Genomic DNA, 20142 nt, shown 5'->3' on the forward strand with positions numbered 1-20142 from the left:
AATCAGACTACAGCTTCTATATACTGTCTGTGGTGTTTTGCTGGTAAGAACTTTAAAATCAATTTTTTTTTTATTGAAACTCGCGCGAGTGAACACTAACACTTTAAATCGTTATGGCCAAAGTATGTGATTGTAAACAAGATGATGTGTTGCGAAGGGCTCATCTGGTACCTGAACCCCAGAACTATGTAAAAAGTAAAGAGGTGAAACCATTTTTGCCGACATGAATCAAAACAGTTATTAACAACAGCATGGCACTCTCCACACATTCCTGATGAGGAGCCTGATCGAACACAGGAACGCAAGATGGAACAAACGACTTCTGGAAACCCAACATGCAGACCCCACTGTTATGTCTAACTGATGAAACAGCTGACTGATGCTAAGGATAAAGCAATATTCTTGCTTATAGATGGGCACTGTAGTTTTATGCTATGGCACAAAGGAATAAACTATCAGGCTTTGACTACACAGAAAAGACTTGTTACTAGTATATCACCAGTTGTTTCTTTTATTTACACTGGTCCGCTCACTGTGACAATAAAAAGTTCTTAAAGCTGGGGTTTGATTTTTATATTCCACTAAGTTTGTCAAAGTAGTTTTGTCAGCACTGTTGAAAATATCACAACATGAAGCATGTATAGGTATACATACAGTATTATAGTTTGAGTATATCTTTTCATATCATTGAAAGTTAGCACATGCAGTGCTGTGTTAAATGTTGGACATGTTTTGTTAAAGAAGTCAAACGGTTTTCTGTTACACAAAACAAACTTGATTTATTGAGAACTGTTTTTACTATGAAGTATTTTCGTGGAAATAGGTGCCGACATCTTTTTCAAGTCAAAAACTAAAAATATATCAGAAATCACAAGCCAGATCTTCACTATGTGATCCAAACATTTCAGGCCTGTTTGCTCATAAGCAAATTAATTCATATCGTCAGCTGATACAATATGTTTGGAGGGGAATCTTGAAATTACAAAATAAGGAATTGATTCATGGTTTTAGCTGAAACAACACATTGGTTAAAACAGTATAACCATACCATAGTCCCATGAAGGAAGTTCAACCTTTATATATGCTTGTAGCGCTGTAACAATATTCATCTGTTCATACATTTTGTACAATAACACATCTAATATATATATATATATTTCCAGCCAACGTACAGCTTGGTCCTCATTTGTATTAAACAAGAATGTACAATACAACAGTTTAAGGCACTCATGTTTATACATGTTATCTCTGCATACATAGATATAATGAATCTACTCTTGAACAATGAGTTTGGCTGAGCAGCATTCCTCCCCATGGTCATTGGTGGCTGTACAGGTGTAAACATTGGTGTCCTCTGGGCCAACTTTGGCTAAGACCAGGGTGCAGCGGCCATCATCCTCGTACTCTATCTGCACTGTGGGTGACTCCACCACGGGCTCTTTACCACACAGCCACACCACCTCTGGGTCAGGGTAACCTGCAGGTTAAAAAGCAGAACATCTGAAATTAAGCAAAACGGCAACAGAGCATAGCTGTTTTTAAGTCTTTTGGGGGAAGTTTAAGTCAAGCCGCAAGTCTTTCAGCTCTGCAGCACACTTAAGTATTAAGTCAAGTCTCAAGTCACTGCTCTGCAAAAGAAAGCACACAAAGAGGAACAAGTACTGCTTGAGTTCTTGAATAAAGTTTTGTGTACCTGTGAGGTGACATGAGAGACGGGCACTGGATCCCTGAGCCACTGTCTGGTCCTCCAGGCCCTGTGTGAACTGGGGTGGCCCCTGCAACTTGTGCTCCAGAGACAGCAAGGCATGCTCTGCCTCTGGGCTCAGGGGTAAATCTGGGACAGAGGGGGGAGAAAGGAGGAAGTAGATGAATAAAGGGGGGGAAACCCATTCTCTTAATACATCCATGGGGAAACCCCAGGGCTCTATAAAGCAATGTTAAACCAGGAACTAAAATGGTCCTGATAAGAAAATGATAGAAGAATGCTTACCTTCTGCAGGGCTGGTAGGAGATACAGAGCTGTCACTTTTAGACAGTAGAGCCATTCTCTTCAGGGCTAACAAGGCCTTACCTGTTTTCTGTGTAACAAACAATTGTACAAATTGTGTAGCAGAAAAAAACAACCTCAAACTCAAAAACAGTACTGTGCTGAGTTGTTACCTTCCACTTCTGCCTGGCTAGAAACCTCTTCATCTTATCCTTGGACAGACTCTTGGTGGTGGCCAGAGCTTTAGAGTCACATGTCATCCAAGGGTGGGCAAGTGCCTCTTCACAGGTCATCCTCCGCCTGGGAAACACAGTGTTTTATAGGTGGTTAAGTGAAGATGGTCTCTGGGGCCATCTGTGCTACAGCTGTGTGTTTATGAAATCACCTGGCGTCCTTGTTAAGCAGGGAGCTGATGAAATTTTTGGCCTCGTCGGTAATCTCATCAAAGCTCTCATCAAACTCCCACTGGGCAGCTGTGACCAAGGCGAGGGTCTCTGCATCGCTGTTACCCTGGAATGGAGACTCACCACTCAGTCTGAAGGCCAGAGAAAGAGAGACAGCAGTCATTATATTGACTGCTTCAATCTACATCCACTAGGTGGCATTACAAGTCTGAGACATTCAAACAGCAGGCAATTGTTTGTTACATCATGACTTAGTCTGGACATCATGACTATCACCACCAGCACAGTTCTATCAATCTATTATGTTCTATTAAGATTCTTATGTGGTTATCAAGAGTATGTGGATTATTCCAATTTAGATAGAAAAAAATACACTCGATGTGCATTAAGTACAAAAAATGTTTAAAGGAATAGCTCTACATTTTGGGAAATATGCTTATTTGTTTTCGTGCTAAGAGTTAGATGAGAAGGTTAATACTACTATGTCCGTACGGTAAATATGAAGCTACCACCAGCAGCAGGTTAGCTTAGCTTAGCACAAGGACCGGAAAGAGGTGGAAACACCTAGCCTGTCTCTGTCCAAAGGTAACAAAATCCACCTGTCAGCATCTTAAGCGCATTTCCCAAAATGTCATTTTATTCCTTTTGGTAAGGGCTAGGGGAGCGATAGTTTGACTCACAGTATGTAGCAGATGACTCCTATGCTCCACATGTCAGTGGTCAAAAACACAGGCTCATAGTTGATCACTTCAGGTGCCACAAACTCTGGAGTCCCATGCATCACCTTCAGAGGTGTGTTTTCATCTGTTGAACATAAATCACATCATTAAGTATTGAAACATTCAAAAGAATAACAAGCAAATATTAAGAGTTTTTATTTCACATACCGAGCCTGCTGGCTAATCCGAAGTCAATGATCTTTATGGAGGTGCCATGGGTGTCAACACACACAATGTTTTCAGGTTTGAGGTCCAGGTGGACGATGCTCTGCTGATGCATGAAGGCAATCCCTTTCAGGATCTGCTGCATGTAGCGCACACTGGCAGGCTCAGTGTGCTCAAAGCTGTCGTCCACAATACGTTCAAACAGTTCCCCGCCTGCGATACTACAGACAGACAATCCACAGTGGCAACAAAATGGTTATTATATTTCTTTTTATGCACCCAAAATTTTGCAGTTTTCCAACCCCTTTGGGAGCTTCAAGATGATACTCACAACTCCATTACCATGACCATCTCAGGCTTATGATCGTATGCAGCGAGACACTGAACCAGTTTGGGGTGGTGGAGGAAGTTCATCAACTCTATCTCTTTACGAGCAGCCTCTCTCTCCTTGGCACGTCGGCCTTTGTAGAACTTCCCAGCACACACACGTCCTGTCTCTTTGTGGCTTAGCTTGAACACCAGGCCAAACTTTCCCCTAATGAAGAGACAAGTTTTGTTATTTTTTTTAATCTTTGAGACCTTAAGAAAGAAATGTCTAAGTAAATTAATCTTTCATCTGAGATCTGTCATTCTAGCATTCCTTCATCTGTCAAAGGGAAAGAGCACCGTGATCTCAGTTAATGGCAAGGAATGTTCCTTGCCATTAACTGAGACCACTGGCTTTCTCAAACCCGTATCTGTTTACTACAGTTGAGCCGTGTCTCAACATGAATGTATTTTTAATCCTACCTCCGTTGCACTTGGCAGCCCCTCTTCCATGCAGAAATTTCCTTGAAAGGTCAAGCATTCTTGTTCATCAGCTGCATGGAAAAACATGTTTGTTCCTGACAGATACTCACATTCCCAGTTTCTCCTGCAAAATGTAGTGATCTGTGACTTTATGTGATGAGTCAATAGAGACACAGCAAAACGCTTGAGGGGCCTCTTCTTCTTGTGGTTTGTCTAAATCACACAAAGACACAACAGCTGTAATATAGGGCTCATTTATTTGTCTCTGATTGTATGGTATCAATAACCCGTATCGCCTCACCTTGCTGCTCCATCCTAACCACTGGGGACACTGGTCCTGGCTCACTTACTCCTACTGCGTTGTAAGCCCTGACTCGAAACAAGTATTCCTGTTGATGCTGCAGCCCAGAACACACTCTGTATGAGGTACTCTTACACTGGGAAGTGAGCTCGCTCCAATCCCCAGGCTCAACACTTCCTTGGCTTTTTACCTCGACCACATAACCCAAGACGGCACTGCCGCCGTCGTAGCAGGGGCCCGACCAGGACAGCACAAGGCTGGTGGCAGAGACGAGGGAGATCACGGGACAGGAGGCTGGAGGCTGAGGCCTCTCTGGTGAGATGATGAATGAATGAAATGCTCAAGTAACTGCAAACTTACTTCAGATAGTCCTGACGCTGCAGAGTGTGTGTGTGTGTGTGTTGCCTTACCTATGACAGAGAGGGTGAGCGTGTGTTCTGCTGAGCTCTTGCGGTCCTTCACTACAACAGTGTAGCGGCCTGTGTGCTGTGGTTTAGCCTCTGCTATGACCAGTGTACTACTCCGATCTGTATTTTCTGACCACAGCTCTGGACTATCCACTATCTGCAGATAGAAAGTTTGTAAAAAAAAAAAAAAAAAAAAAGGTAAAAACTAAGAGAAATAAAGTTGAAATGGCTATTTTCTAAAACACTCTTAAAATTACAACACCTGTTCTTTGTTTCTGATCCAACACGACACTACAGGAGGACTGCTGGCGAAAAAACACGTCACACGGGCAGCTTGTCCCACCTTCGCCTCCAGTTGCTGTGGAGGGTTTTCAAAATGTAATGCTGAACCTGCAGAGAAACAAAACACTGAGTGTTTTGACTCAGAGCCTGCCTGCTTTGAGTCACACTGGAAGGAAATTATCCAGTTTGGTGTGAGAGATAAAGACAGAAAGACAGCTATTGGGGTGTGAGTGGTCGATCTGTGGTTTGTGCTGTACTGTAAAACTGGAAGTGTGTTACTTCCCCTCATCCCGAGACCCTTATTATTGTAGCGTATGATCAAGTGTCTCAACTGGAAACAATAAAAAACACTGATGACCTACTGTACACAAGTACAACCAGTCCTTGTGTAATCAAGTGTGTTAAACAATGTTAAACTAGTTCATCTATTGAAGTCACTTATGCATTCAGGTTTTAATATGTTCCACACTCAGAACTATTTACTTAGACAAATATCTTTAAAGGAAGCAAAGACGGAAGTCTGAACTGTATCCTAAATAATGTTACCATGCATTCATATTAGACAAGAAAATTCCATATATGACGGTGAATCAATATGAGCTCCCAATTTGTCAGTATTCAAATACTGTGGCATCAGGATAAGGAATTTGACTACAGACAATCTGATAATATTAAATTTAAATGGCTTTACAGTTTACCTTCTTAACAGGAATGCTAAATAATTGCTTCTAGCCATACATATCAAATTCATAAAACCATAAAAAAAGCAGTATGACATATCCTGTACCTGCACTCCTAAACAGACATTCAGACCTTGTTATGTGAGCTTTTCATGCTTTTATTGTTGCAGCATACACCCTAAAAGTAAAGTTCCCCAGTGTATTGGAGCACAATAGCTTAGAGCCAGACAACATTATATCAAGAACAAAGGCGCAAAAACAAAAAAGGTGTAGTCTGAGGCAAACCAACAGCATCAGAAGCAACTCACACACACAAAAAAGCAGACTCTAAAAGCAGACTCTAATGGATAAGTTGTATCGACATGAACAAGCAGAAATCAGACAATATAGCAGTGAATAATGAGAAATAGATGGGTGAGTGGATGATGGAAAGACAGGTACATTGCTTGGTCATTTGGCAGAAAAAGTGAGGGAGGATAAAAGTGGTTCTCACCTGTCCCTGAGTTGGCTCTCTTCTTTGGGATGACTTCTGCAGAGACAGATGAAGTGCAGGTAGGTTTTAGTAGGATAGAGGTGTGGCTCTGGCTATCAGTTTACAGACTCAACAAGTTTTACTGTACACTGTCCATAACCCTACATGGTGCTCATTGGGGACCGATAACCTTTAGTGGGTGTATCATTGTTGTGGAAGTCCTACATAATTCCTGACTGATACACGTTATATGACAACCAATCACACAAGGACTGGAAATATGTTTCCTTTTTAAAAATAAAACAAATGTCCAGAAGACGTTAAAACAATGGTAAAGAGGCTGAGATAATATCCTTGTGCATATGTAGGGAAGGAAGGAAGCTGCACTGTAGGTGTTGTTTTGAGTAATAAATTGACTCCTAAAAATGTCAAAGAATGATCAAATCCTTTGTTCCTATTATGCGAAATGAATCATTACCCCTTGGAGTTGAGACTGGGCTGAGCTTATCAGAGCCTGTAGGGGAAGTACAAATAGATCCTCTGAACTTCTGTAGCTTGTCTTTGGGAAACTGGGGTGAACTTCCATTCTCCACCCTGCTCTTGGATGCAGAAGTCGGGATATTTGAGACACGATTCTGCACACCGCAGATAGTTTCAAAGTCTGGATTGGTCGTCAGTAAGAGAAAGAGAAGAGACCGCAAAACATTAGAAATGAAACTCCTACTTGTTGTAATCAGAGTAACTAACAGAATACATATCCCATTGAATGAGGAACCCTGTATTATAACTTGCAAGAGGCAGAGTTTATAATCAGTGTTGTAGACTCATTTCCTGAAAATCAAACTTATGATCATGAATTGCCTCCGATGTCCTATTATGGAGCCGTCTCCAGTGTGTCCCAGTGTCTTCCTCACCTCTGACGAACACAGCAGCGCAGCAGGATGTCTTCCCTGCACTGTTCTCTGCCAAACACGTATAGGCGCCCGCATCTTCTGGCAAGCACTCCCTCACCACAAAACTCATCTCCCTGCCATTGAAGGAAGGATTCCCAAAACGAGCCACTTCACCTGCCCATAGGAGCAAACAAACAAACTAGAAACACTCTCTCCCACTAGTGTAATGTGCAAGAAAGAACCACGAAGAGAAGGCATGCGAGGAAAAGGAGGGCTGATGGATACAGGAGGGTTAAATATACTGTTAACCTCTTGAACCCTGTCATAACAAATGCTTGTTTCATGGCCATGCATTGTTTAAACCCACACTTTGATTTATGATATATATCCCAAAGTCTATTTAAATTAGGGGAAATGTGTAGACAATTAGGCAAAAGACACCTAGACAGTTTCAGTTAGGGATGCACCGATCCAACTTTTTCAGTCCCGATACCGATGCCTGGGCTTTGTGTATCTGTCGATACCCGATACCGATCCGATACCGTTGTTGAATTAATAATGAACGGTATACCTTCCACGTTATACCTTCCTTCCACCATGTGGAAGAGACTAAAGGCACCAGACTTTCCTAACTAAACATTACTTTCCTAACTAAAACAAAATAACAGATGTAATGTATTGAATTCTTATTTATTTGTACACTCAACTCTTCCAGCATGCGACACATGCGCGACGGAGGGAAAAAAAACTAACAAAACTGGATCGGCCCGTGGATCTGTTCATTTTTCCGATCCCCGACCCAGCTATTTTGTCAATATCAGGACCAATATCCGATCTTAATATCGGATCGGTGCACCCCTAGTTTCAATTTGGTGAAAAGGTGCAGACATGAAAACATATATTAGCATCATCTGTAGAAATATAAGCTTCATTGTGTTGCAACAGCAAAAACAGAAAACAGTACATCTAACATGTTACAAAGAGTTGATTTACAGCCATTAAAGGCCAAATGTAAGCATTCAACAGGTCAATTGATTAGATTAGGGCCTCACAAACTGTAAATAACCACTTTTAAAACTAAATGCGAGTTCTTCTGCGTATTTAATGTATAAAAACAATTTAATTCAGATATTCAATGTTTATTTTAAATGACTGGCCTTATAGGGTACTTGGGTAAATAGTAGTAAACTATTGTAAATTGTCCCTGCTCACCATTGTGCAACCACCACACTTTGATTGGCTGACTTCCAGTGAGAACCCCACGCAGTGTGAAGTCAATTCCTTCGTCCACGCAGCAGTCCTGCAGTGGCTCTATGAAGGCAGGGGGATCCAGACGTTTACTAGAGGAGAGGTTAACAGACCCTGAATGTGGAGGAGAGCGATGGAAGGAGGTGAGTAGTCAGATAAACAAAACAAGAGCAACATTAAATTACTGCATCCTCACACTGATACTCTTGGCCTCGTCTTAAATGAGAAGTAACACCTGCTAGAAGTGCTACAGACATTCAGTGGTATGTGAGTATGTTCCTCTTCTCATTAACAGCTCACACCCCCCCACACTCCTTTTCTCATAAACGTCACATGAGTTCAGGTCACCACAGCACTGACATCAATCCTACATCTTAATATAAAATTGATAGTTCATGTTTTTTTCCTCTTTGTTTGTCTTACCCATTACAGAGGCCTGTCAGGTGTAGTACAGTACCTTAACTAAACATTGTGTAAAAGTGGACCAACTCATGTGTGTTGCAACACTGTATACAGTATACTAGTTATGGTTTAACAAAATGCGTGTTTTACCGTCAACCTTTAGCCAGTGTTTACAATCCTCAAGTAATCACTGTGAAGCCTGATGTTTGAAGACAGTCACTGTTCAGCCAAGCCAACTACTTTAACCTCTGCACACAGACACTAAAAGGTGGATTTTCACATCCTTCTCACATCATGACTCGGACCCTTTTTCTTCTTTTTTTTAACAAGACTGACGCAGAAATCAAAGCTTTTATTAGCAGGTCAGTGATAGCTGAGCTTAACTAAAAGCTGACAGGTTGCTGTAAAAACCTTCTTCTGCTGTTGAAAATGAAACTTTCTAAATACCTTAAACACCATGGCCAAGTTGACACAAGTCTGTTTTTCATCTTGTGTTTGATCTAGATGTTGTGACATGCAAAAGCTGTTGTACAAGATTGTCATCTGCTAGACAGATGTGTGTTAACAACAGATTACAATTTACACTGAAATAATTGTATTAAGTAGATATACATTACATGTAGACATATACATAATATCTAGCTATCCAAAAGATGACATCTGTGTTCTGTACGGTTTCAGAGCAAAACCCTGCAAAAGGTTTATATTAGTACACACTGAAAAAGAAAGAAAGGAAGTGTGCTCTCAAGCTTTTAGAGTGTAACAATTTTGATGTTCAGGGTCAGCTGACATGAAAATGAAAGGCCCCATTTACAATAAACCATCACATCAGAAAAAATCAGATACTTGGACATTCAAATATAACACCAGATATCAACTTTAAAAGAAACAAACTTAAGAGTGTGTGGTCTCAGTTTCTCTGGAAAAATTAAAGCAAAGTTGTTTTTGCAGTGCACTAAACTGTCATCAGAAAGCATCACCATGTTCAGGCTTGTTTATCCAAACACTGACATTAAAAACATTATAAATGCTGTTGAGCTTTTTCCAAAACAAACAACACACTCCTTGAGTTGTTGATCTCCCCCCTCCCTCTCCCATGCAGCCCTTACCTGTGGCAGTATCTGAAGTGGTGTCAATAGTTCCTGGCCCATTCTCTGGTGCAGACGATGCACCGGGCGGCTTGATGTGCATCCTGAAGGTTGACACATAACGCTGTTTGCTGCCATTACTGTTCATTTTTGTTTAAGAACAGCCCAGCCTCTGAACGGAACAGCAAATAATTCACACAGTCATTTCCCAAGCTGATTATCACACTTCCTTTCTCTGTCACTGCTGTGTGGTGCCTCGGTCTCTCTTCTGTAAAAACCTACAACCCAGCGCAGCTCTGCCCTCACTCCTCACACTTCTCTGCACATGTTCAAACTCTCTTTTCTCACCCTCCCCTAATCTACACTAACTCCACCTACATCACAAATCTCTTTTTTACTTTGGCCTTTGCAGGCAGGGCAGCCATCTCCTTATCTCTCTAAGTCACTCTAATGCCAGATCCCTCATCCACTGCTCAAACCCATGTTTTTATTGTCATGACTAATAGACACTAACTCCACATAAACAAGGAAAGACAAAAAAGAGAGAGGGAGGAGGGGGGGGGGGAGAACTTATCTACCCACCCAGCCAAAGGTCATATTGTGCTGTGTTTGTTGAATGCGCTGCCGTTTATCGATTTCCCTGTTTGCCCTCTCACGTATCAATGCTGCAACTGAACTTTGTGACACTGGCATGCAAAGGTTCAATTCACGCCTATGGATTGTAAAGCTGTATGTGAACAACAGGCTCGTAAATCCCATGTTGCTTTAAGTATGAGCGCCGGCCCCTGGTACAGTATATCCCTGCACAAACAAGGTGGCTGTTTCCAGGGTAACAGCGTCACTTCAACAGATCCACCTGCTGCTATGGCAACCAGGGATGTCTCAAGAGAGGCCTGCTACTGTTCTCATGATGAACATACGTTGTTGAGACCCAATACATCTCACAATGTGCATTATATATTATGGGATGCAATCACGAGGGAACACATGTCAACCTCAGTGAACACAGCTGAAGCCCACTGAAGAGATAATAACATGTCTTTCCACTCTGCTCCCATCCCAGATCCCTAAATTCCACATCAGTGATCACACAGAAACGCACTGAGAGGGGCTTGTTTTAGTTTCTGTGGGGGAAGAATTCTCAAATCAAACATTTACCAAAATGCTGCACACACACAGACACCATTGTAAGGACATTTTGATAATGTAGACTTTTAGTATTATTACTATTGGCCAAATGTATGAGAAAACATAGCAGAAGTCGTAAAGCATGTTTGCCAGGACACTCTTGTAAAGGAGATTTTTAATATCAAGGAGGCTTGTCCTGGTTAAATAAATTCTAAATAAAACAAAATTTGAGTAAGTGCCACTGTAAATGTAGTCAAGCCAAGTCTCTGCTAAATATCACAATCCTTAATTTCTTTCCCACATCATTGTTCTGAGATAAGTATGAACCCAGAGAAGAGTTGAAACATCTGGAATTCACAAGAACTTCACTGTTAAAATGAAAACCATCATATAATTTACTCAACAAATTTACCAAACTCATATAAAACTGTGGATAAGACCATAGTCCATTGCTGTGACGGGCATCCTCCATGCCTTGTTTGGGATCACCACATACTGTAGCTACATGCTCCAACTTGTAAAGATAGGACTGACTGAATAATCTGTCAAAATAATGGCACCTTACACCCCTCACACTGGGAGACTGATTAAAATAATTAGATTAAGGGCTCCGATCTGATAGCAATGGCATTAGTAGTCTCTCCAGGCAAACCTAATAATTGTTGTGATATTAAAGAGAGAGTCTCCACAGTACAAAAACAAAGCACCATTTTATTATGTGCTGCAAATTAGGTTAGACACTGTATCTAATAAGGTCTGATTCACAGCTTCCTGGGAGAAAGAAAACACTCTTGGAGAAAGTTGGCAGAGACTCTAAAGCTGCAGAGCTGCTCATTAAGAGGAAACAGAGAGAAATGCTGCATTTCTCCCACAGAGCCTTGACCCATAGGGACATAATTAATGTAATTTAGGCACGGGGCCACTTACTACACAATGGAGTCTAGAGCAGAAGGGGACATGCCGACTGACCCATTTGTCTACCTCCTCCCTCTGCATGCTGCAGCTTTTACCAGTTGATGGTATGCGTTCAGGTAGTTTGGTCTGCTCTATGTGTTTAGTTTTATGCTTTGATAAAACTAAAAGGCCCCTGTCTTTCCAGAACTATCCACCATGACTCCTCAATCTAAACACGAGGGGATAGATGGAGACTGGAGATGGTCACAGAAGACTGAAGAAAGGGTTTGGTCTGTGGATAGAAATCTCTGTTGTGCTTCAAAACTGAAACTGATGCAAAAAGAAATCTAACAATTACCTTTAAAAAATTAAAAAGGGAACTGATTAATCATTTTCCTATGAAAGACAGAATGAAAAACATGACATCAGACTATGACCAGAAAGATTCTCTAAAACTGTTATATGCAAAGCATGCATATCTCATACTGCCACAGTACACATGTACAACTGCATCCTGTACTGTAAATACAATTTAGGAAGTAAGATATAACGGAAGCAACCTGACCATTAATTTTAATTGGTGAAAAAAAAATGTTAAACCACATTTCTTGAGCAGACAATATTTGAATTAAAAATGGTGGAAAAGCGAACTAATGAAAAAGAATTTATCAAATAATAAATGAGTTAGAATAGGCAATAGGGGAAGTCAAGACAAAAGAAAAGTGATTAACAATGTAATTTATGCTAAAACATGTTAATTGATCATATCATTATCTTCTGGTGTTATTATAAAGCTAGTTTCTTTATCCATCTCAGACTTTTACAGATTTTTGCAACATCATGATCCTTTAATACTAATAATAGTGAACAAAAGGTGCAGAAATAAGTCCATTAACAAATATAGGATAAACTAATATATTATCAATATTAGATGCCTACATCATCAAAAACCTGAGTGCCTGGAGGAGGGTCTGGCAAAGTGAGACTACTAATATCATGACATATCTGAAACAATATTTGCCCTTATGTGAACAGGAGTGTTCAGGGGAACTGCAGTGCCCTCTGGTGTCAAATTTCTTTGTTTGCTTTTTGCAAAACCTGTTTCCGCATGTGATGCTAATGTGACAATCAGGTTGGGTTCTTCAGTAAAGGGCAGAGAGTAAAATGTGGTCAACCATTTAGCTAAAAAAGCATTAAAAGGGTTAAACAAGGAATCCTACTGTCCATTTGACAATGATCTAAACTTGGCTCTGGTTCCACCTGGAGGGCAACTATTTACATGCAAGCTGTAAATTGCTTCTTAGTTCAGCTTCTTACAGTGAGGAAAATAAGTATTTGAACACCCTGCTATTTTGCAAGTTCTCCCACTTAGAAATCATGGAGGGGTCTGAAATTGTCATCGTAGGTGCATGTCCACTGTGAGAGACATAATCTAAAAAAAAAAATCTAGAAATCACAATGTTTGATTTTTTAACTTTATTTGTATGATACAGCTGCAAATAAGTATTTGAACACCTGTCTATCAGCTAGAATTCTGATCCTCAAAGACCTGTTAGTCTGCCTTTAAAATGTCCACCTCCACTCCATTTATTATCCTAAATTAGATGCTCCTGTTTGAGGTCGTTAGCTGCATAAAGACACCTGTCCACCCCATACAATCAGTAAGAATCCAACTACTAACATGGCCAAGACCAAAGAGCTGTCCAAAGACACTAGAGACAAAATTGTACACCTCCACAAGGCTGGAAAGGGCTACGGGGAAATTGCCAAGCAGCTTGGTGAAAAAAGGTCCACTGTTGGAGCAATCATTAGAAAATGGAAGAAGCTAAACATGACTGTCAATCTCCCTCGGACTGGGGCTCCATGCAAGATCTCACCTCGTGGGGTCTCAATGATCCTAAGAAAGGTGAGAAATCAGCCCAGAACTACACGGGAGGAGCTGGTCAATGACCTGAAAAGAGCTGGGACCACCGTTTCCAAGGTTACTGTTGGTAATACACTAAGACGTCATGATTTGAAATCATGCATGGCACGGAAGGCTCCCCTGCTTAAACCACCACATGTCAAGGCCCGTCTTAAGTTTGCCAATGACCATTTGGATGATCCAGAGGAGTCATGGGAGAAAGTCATGTGGTCAGATGAGACCAAAATAGAACTTTTTGGTCATAATTCCACTAACCGTGTTTGGAGGAAGAAGAATGATGAGTACCATCCCAAGAACACCATCCCTACTGTGAAGCATGGGGGTGGTAGCATCATGCTTTAGGGGTGTTTTTCTGCACATGGGACAGGGCGACTGCACTGTATTAAGGAGAGGATGACCGGGGCCATGTATTGCGAGATTTTGGGGAACAACCTCCTTCCCTGAAGATGGGTCGAGGCTGGGTCTTCCAACATGATAATGACCCGAAGCACACAGCCAGGATAACCAAGGAGTGGCTCTGTAAGAAGCATATCAAGGTTCTGGCGTGGCCTAGCCAGTCTCCAGACCTAAACCCAATAGAGAATCTTTGGAGGGAGCTCAAACTCCGCGTTTCTCAGCGACAGCTCAGAAACCTGACTGATCTAGAGAAGATCTGTGTGGAGGAGTGGGCCAAAATCCCTCCTGCAGTGTGTGCAAACCTGGTGAAAAACTACAGGAAATGTTTGACCTCTGTAATTGCGAACAAAGGCTACTGTACCAAATATTAACATTGATTTTCTCAGGTGTTCAAATACTTATTTGCAGCTGTATCATACAAATAAAGTTAAAAAATCATATATTGTGATTTCTGGATTTTTTTTTTTAGATTATGTCTCTCACAGTGGACATGCACCTACGATGACAATTTCAGACCCCTCCATGATTTCTAAGTGGGAGAACTTGCAAAATAGCAGGGTGTTCAAATACTTATTTTCCTCACTGTATATGCGCCCAGATTTGTACGCTCTGTAAACTCATTTTACAAACATAGTATACTTTCCACTGATGCATCAACGCTCCTGTCATTATGAAATTCTGCATTATGAAACCACTAAATTCATGGTACCAATAATCTCTCTTTACTTTGTCAAAGCTTTTGCTTGAAGGTGATCTATTATTTAAAATGTTATTACTGAGCTCTTGCATTTGTTCCCCGTACCTGCAGCAGTAACGATATATGTCGGTGCTTCGTAACAGACAAATATATCTAGAAACCTACAATCAATCTTTGTCCTGTCCTGTCATGGCCTGGTTTAATAAACTCTCTTTCATCTCATGATGACCTTTAGAACAAAATCTTATACACCCTAGGGGACTATGATGCTTTATTCTCTGGCATAAAAGAGAAACACTGAATGCCACTTTATAGACCGATCATTGTTAACAGAATTAAGAATTTTAGGTGTACAGAACAATTTAGGTGGGAAAACTAAACTGACCTCATGTTGTTATCAGCGGTAGCAGGAACCTATTTTACTTTAGTCCTGTAAGGTACTTTCCATTTCATGTTACTTTCTACATCTACTCCACTACATTTGAGATGCAAATATTGTACTTTTTACTCCACAACATTTAACTGATAGTTACCTTGCAGATTCTAGTTAATAATGCAGAAGTCCCAATCAAGAGCCCACACCTGAAGCAGGGAGGACGGCACAATCAATCCTGCCTGGACAGGACACGCCCCCCCCCCAGGTGCAATCACTTCACCCTAATGAGAGGCTATATTATACTGTCTTACTGCAGGACTTTTACTTGTAAGAGAGTATTTGTACACTGTGGAATAGCTTCTTTTACTTTAGTAAAAAATGAAAGTAGAGTTCTATTTCTCCACTGCACCACTTATGTTTTCCACTCACGCCTTCTCAACTACAAAGTTGTGTCTTGGAGAACTTACTGACATTTTGCGCTTACTTTATAACGCAATGCACATACACATGCAACTCTTCAGCGAGAATATTATGAAGCTTGCAAGGCGCCGTGAAAAATGTAACACTTAGGCTGACCAGTGACCCCTGACTTTTCCCACAGCAGCTCCCAAGCTGACAGGACAAAAAGTCACAAATTGCCTCAGGATGTAGTGCTGAGAGGCCTGGTGGCCATACCAGCACTCACTATTCCCACTAAAGTGGATGTGTTTTTGCAAAGGGCCTTCTTTTGGGAAATAGACTGTCAAACTAAAACTCATCCAACATGTAAACATTAATTTATGCAAGGTCACAACTAACATGACACCAAATATCTGCATATTTTAATGCTAAGGGACAATTTAATCATGCTTTTTTTATTTTTTATTTGTATGCTTAACTTGTGTGCTAATGAGTGCATTGTAGCAGTACATGAGCTGACACAGCAGGGGGTGTTGTTCACCATATCAATATTAACATTACTTATTACTGTAATCAGATCTTTGAATCAAATGCTTAAACTCCAAATGTTGACTTTAGAACTCAGTCTCAGTTCGGATCACCGTCCGTGTCTTTGCATTTTCTGACTTGTACATACTTCCTAAAATACCATCTCTCTCATATCAGGATTTCTTGTACCTTTTTATAGTTTCTCGTCCCTGCGGCTGAAATGGCAAATGAGCTCTGTGGGGGTGTCTTTAAATGCTGACCCTGTTGTGCAAAATGACCTGTTTTCCGCTCTGTTGGTTTCACACATTGACCGTGACTGTCTGGCCCAGCAGTCCTCGGGGCATCCCAGGCCAACAGTTTAACATGTGAAGTGTAGTGGGAGCCAAAGAAACAGGATGCAAAGGAAAACCACTATACTCCTCAATATATCTAAAGGAAATCACTAATGAGCATAAAGTAGGCATACCAGCCTTCCTGCTATTTTACAAAGTGAGAGATTGGAATATTAAAATTGTATCTTGTTTGTACAAAGGTCTGAGACGTTACATATTTGTGGTTTGATATGCCAATGGCAAAACATGTTATGCACAGTATTTTTCTGTTCTTGAATCCAACTCTAAAAATCCTTCAAAAAATTACATTACACAGGATTAAAGTAAGACCCAGTCAGATATCATTTTTAATAACCTCACCAAAGAATAATTTAATCTTCTGGGCTTTTGTTACATTGGTGAGAATGTTACAGTCCTTGGCAGTCCTTTTCCATGAGAGAGAGCATTTGTGAGCCTGTATGAGTCGATGCGTTTAACTCCCACCTTTGCAATGAGGCCCCTCCACCACTCTTGTTGGTGAGGGCCCACATGGAAGCGATTATGCTGTGCAGAGAGTGAAATTACAGAGAGAACCTACAGAACTGGAGCCCTCCTTCAACCACTCACTCATTCACTTGGATTACAAACATGAACACAAGTTCAGAAAGCACATACAGCCAAGTGAACACATACACACACAGATATAGAGAGACAGATGGGCACACACGCTCACACACACACACACACACACACACACACACACACACGCTCACACAGGAGCTCTGCTGCCACCTTGCCTGAAGCTGTACATTTCCACTGCTGCGGCTCTGTAGAGACAAGGCTGCAGCGTGCTTCCCTTCCTCTCCTGGACGAGAGAGCGACGGGGCCAGGGCTGTAAATTCCTCAGAAGTGCTGTTAAGAGCGCTTCCATTAAAACAGGGGGGGGGGGCGCTCGCCAGAGAGGAGCCGACTCAATAAGTCATCGTCAAAGCCTGAGGCCTTACTGGGGCCCACGGGAGAGTCACTATGGCCACAGACTGGATTAAAGCTTCGTCGTTCTGTGTAACATACCTTGTTTACCTGGAAATTCAGATGTTCAGAGTGCTGCATCATTGCATTAACGGGCCAATAAGAAAGATTTTACTGCCATGTAATGTATCTGCAGGGGGTTAATTGACTCATCAATTAAACGCTCAGTGATTACTTGCACAACTGTCGAATTGTGTGGCTTTCTAGACTCACTTTTTAGTCCCTGATGCATTCAAATATGGATAAAGAATAACTAGCCTACAAAACTCCCTTCGGCCTGAATTTAATAAAGGTGTCATTGTATCTACTGATATTGCAAATGTCTATGCATATAGGTCAAATTATGACAGAATAGCCATACTAAGTAGTGTACAACATACTCTAGATTCATTACAAGACATGGATGAAACATGACACGTCGAACAGAATGCTTTGGGCTATCAGTGTATTCATACTCTGAAAGGTGATCCAGCTCGGTAGCTTCATGTCTGAGAACCAGATATTGTTATACCAAACTATTGTGCAGGGGGTTTGCATGATAATATATATACCCTGATAATAACAGGTAAACGCTTGTCTAGTTTCTATGGCTGCTCAGCTCAAACTTTGCAACCTAATAAACCATCATCAAATTTCAATAAATGTAAAAAGTTATAAAACAATGACATAACGCAGTAGCTTAAAACACCAGACACTTCATAACTACTCGTGCTGTCATTTTCTACTGGCACCATCACCCCGAAAGTTTACGAGAGTGACACTGTTGTGTACACACTGTGGTGTCTGGATGCACATTAACCATTCCTTCCCATCCCCTCCACACACACACACTCCTCCCAATCAAGCCCATTATTATCCCAGGCGTGCTGCAAAGTCCCAAAATATCTGTCACGCAGCTGTCGGCACCTCTCTGCTCAGCAGCTGGAGAGGCTCCGAGGCACTCCCTCATTTTCTACCCTGATACAGTGCACCCTCGCCCTCCAGGACAGAGGGCAAATAAACTCCCCTAACATTGCAGAGTAGCAGTCCCTACCAGCCTTGTTACCTTGTCAAAGCCACCCCTGAGTGGTCCGTGCTCTTATGAGCAATACAATCCCAGACAAATGGTGTGCCTGAGGCATGAAAATGAACCACCAAGAATGCAAAGTTAGAAAGCTTGATGGGCTGAACTTTCCACAATTTCTACTATATTTGCTCTCTGCTCCAATATGAAGCCCGCATGTTGATTTGAGTATTTAGGCAAAAAGGTACGAACAGCAGGACATTTCGTACGGCATGATGCAAGCCTTAAAGAGATAGGAGGACAAATCACCATAGTGTTATTAAAAGAATTAAATTCCTTAAGATATATTTCATTTTGTAGTTTTTCAACAGTAAAAACAACTGTGGTATGATATATACTTTTCAGTGAAAAATATGGCTCTGAATTCAACAAGAGTTACACGGCTGTCAAGATAAAAAAAAAAAAGGGATTTTAGTGGACAAAAGATAAATGGAGAAAAACAGGACACCTCCTCATGGTGACTGTCAGCACCAGTATTTATGGATTGAGGCCCTGAATCCAAGTCAGAAACTGAAATGCACATTTAAACCTTCGGTCTCCTGCCAACTTGTTACGCTCCATCCCACTCACAGTGGCCGCCTCTGAAAGCAATGATAGGAGGAGAAAGAACATATTGCACTTCCTGTTGAGATTTCAAGGGAGAGCTAGACAGATAGATATGTGCTCTGGAAAATCTCAGCTGCTCGCCTATGGTTAGGATAATGTATGACTGCAACTAATCCAGTGTTAGCCATCAGAGCATGAGTTCTTCTTGAGTTTGTGCCAAGATTTGATTAGAAACAGACTTACTACATGTCTTGGTAGTTTTTTTTCTTTCTTTGTTTCTCTTTTCCTCAATCCTGATTTCCTTTGTGTGTGTTGCAACCCCCTTCATAGGCATGATATAATTGTTATACATTAAAAGAAAGGCTCCACAACAACAGTGAGAACACTGGTGCTTGCGACTAACAATATGATCCCTTTCTGACATGCCAAGGTCTTATACCAATAAGAGCGACATCATATCAACTCAAGGAGTGTTCTTCCTGTCTTACCCCCAATCCTCGGCTTGTCCCTTCTTGCCTTTAAGCAAGCAGGAAACGTCTACATGCAAGATTTAAGATATGAGATCAACAACATGGGAGACGGCTGACACTGAAAAACTGGGCAACGACATGAAAGAGACAAGGATCTACTTTAGACAGCTACCACCTCTTAATATGAATAGTTTGATACAGTAGATGTTTTAATTATAAACCTGGATGTCTTACAGTTCTCTTCATGTATTGAGAAGTCCACCAGGTAATGTTTATGTAAAAAAAAAAACACAACACATTAAGATTTACTGAGAGAAAATTACTTTGTGAAAAGCTTTTTTCCTGGCATAACTAAAATGCAGAGCATCTGATTCCATTTAGTTTAACGGCCTGAGATTCAAAGTTTCAGTTGAAATATCCACAAAATCACAGTCACGTCTCCTCATTTGTTTTCTTCTTTTCTCCCTCTCTTTGTTGATTTTCCCTGGAGAAAGACAAAAGCAACCAAATACTACCAAATTTTCCATCATGCTCTCCAGACCCC

At 41.1% G+C, this 20142-nt stretch overlaps 1 protein-coding gene across 4 annotated transcripts; it reads right to left on the bottom strand.

Annotated features, from left to right (window-relative positions):
• Window positions 1-682: 682 nt before the first annotated feature.
• Window positions 683-15506, bottom strand: mylk5 (myosin, light chain kinase 5). 4 transcript variants are annotated; one of them, XM_031312354.2, is made up of 18 exons: window positions 15410-15506; window positions 9859-10009; window positions 8312-8461; window positions 7121-7273; window positions 6685-6867; window positions 6228-6263; window positions 5035-5162; window positions 4776-4929; window positions 4366-4677; window positions 4175-4277; window positions 3607-3810; window positions 3279-3496; window positions 3072-3195; window positions 2373-2522; window positions 2161-2287; window positions 1991-2078; window positions 1694-1834; window positions 683-1477 (listed from the first exon to the last, which is right to left on the bottom strand). In XM_031312354.2, the coding sequence occupies exons 2-18, from the start codon at window positions 9983-9985 to the stop codon at window positions 1272-1274; spliced, it is 2604 nt and encodes an 867-aa protein (XP_031168214.1). In that variant the 5' UTR covers window positions 9986-10009; window positions 15410-15506; the 3' UTR covers window positions 683-1271. The 4 variants fall into 4 exon arrangements, with proteins under 4 accessions (XP_031168214.1, XP_035852596.1, XP_031168215.1 ...); XM_035996703.1 differs by lacking the exon at window positions 15410-15506 and adding an exon at window positions 15262-15389; XM_031312355.2 differs by lacking the exons at window positions 8312-8461; window positions 15410-15506 and having other exon boundaries at window positions 9859-10323.
• Window positions 15507-20142: the final 4636 nt, after the last annotated feature.

Source organism: Sander lucioperca, chromosome 21 (assembly GCF_008315115.2).
Source record: "Sander lucioperca isolate FBNREF2018 chromosome 21, SLUC_FBN_1.2, whole genome shotgun sequence".
NCBI classification, from domain to species: domain Eukaryota; kingdom Metazoa; phylum Chordata; class Actinopteri; order Perciformes; family Percidae; genus Sander; species Sander lucioperca.

Excerpts from the sequence above, each read along its gene's own strand:
- mylk5 (XM_031312354.2), bottom strand. The coding sequence starts at position 9,985 with ATGAACAGTAATGGCAGCAAACAGCGTTATGTGTCAACCTTCAGGATG. Across the intron at positions 6,264-6,684 it reads CCCAGTCTCAACTCCAAGGG|AAGTCATCCCAAAGAAGAGA; the intron begins GTAATGATTCAT and ends CTGTCTCTGCAG. Across the intron at positions 4,930-5,034 it reads GGATCAGAAACAAAGAACAG|ATAGTGGATAGTCCAGAGCT; the intron begins GTGTTGTAATTT and ends TTCTATCTGCAG.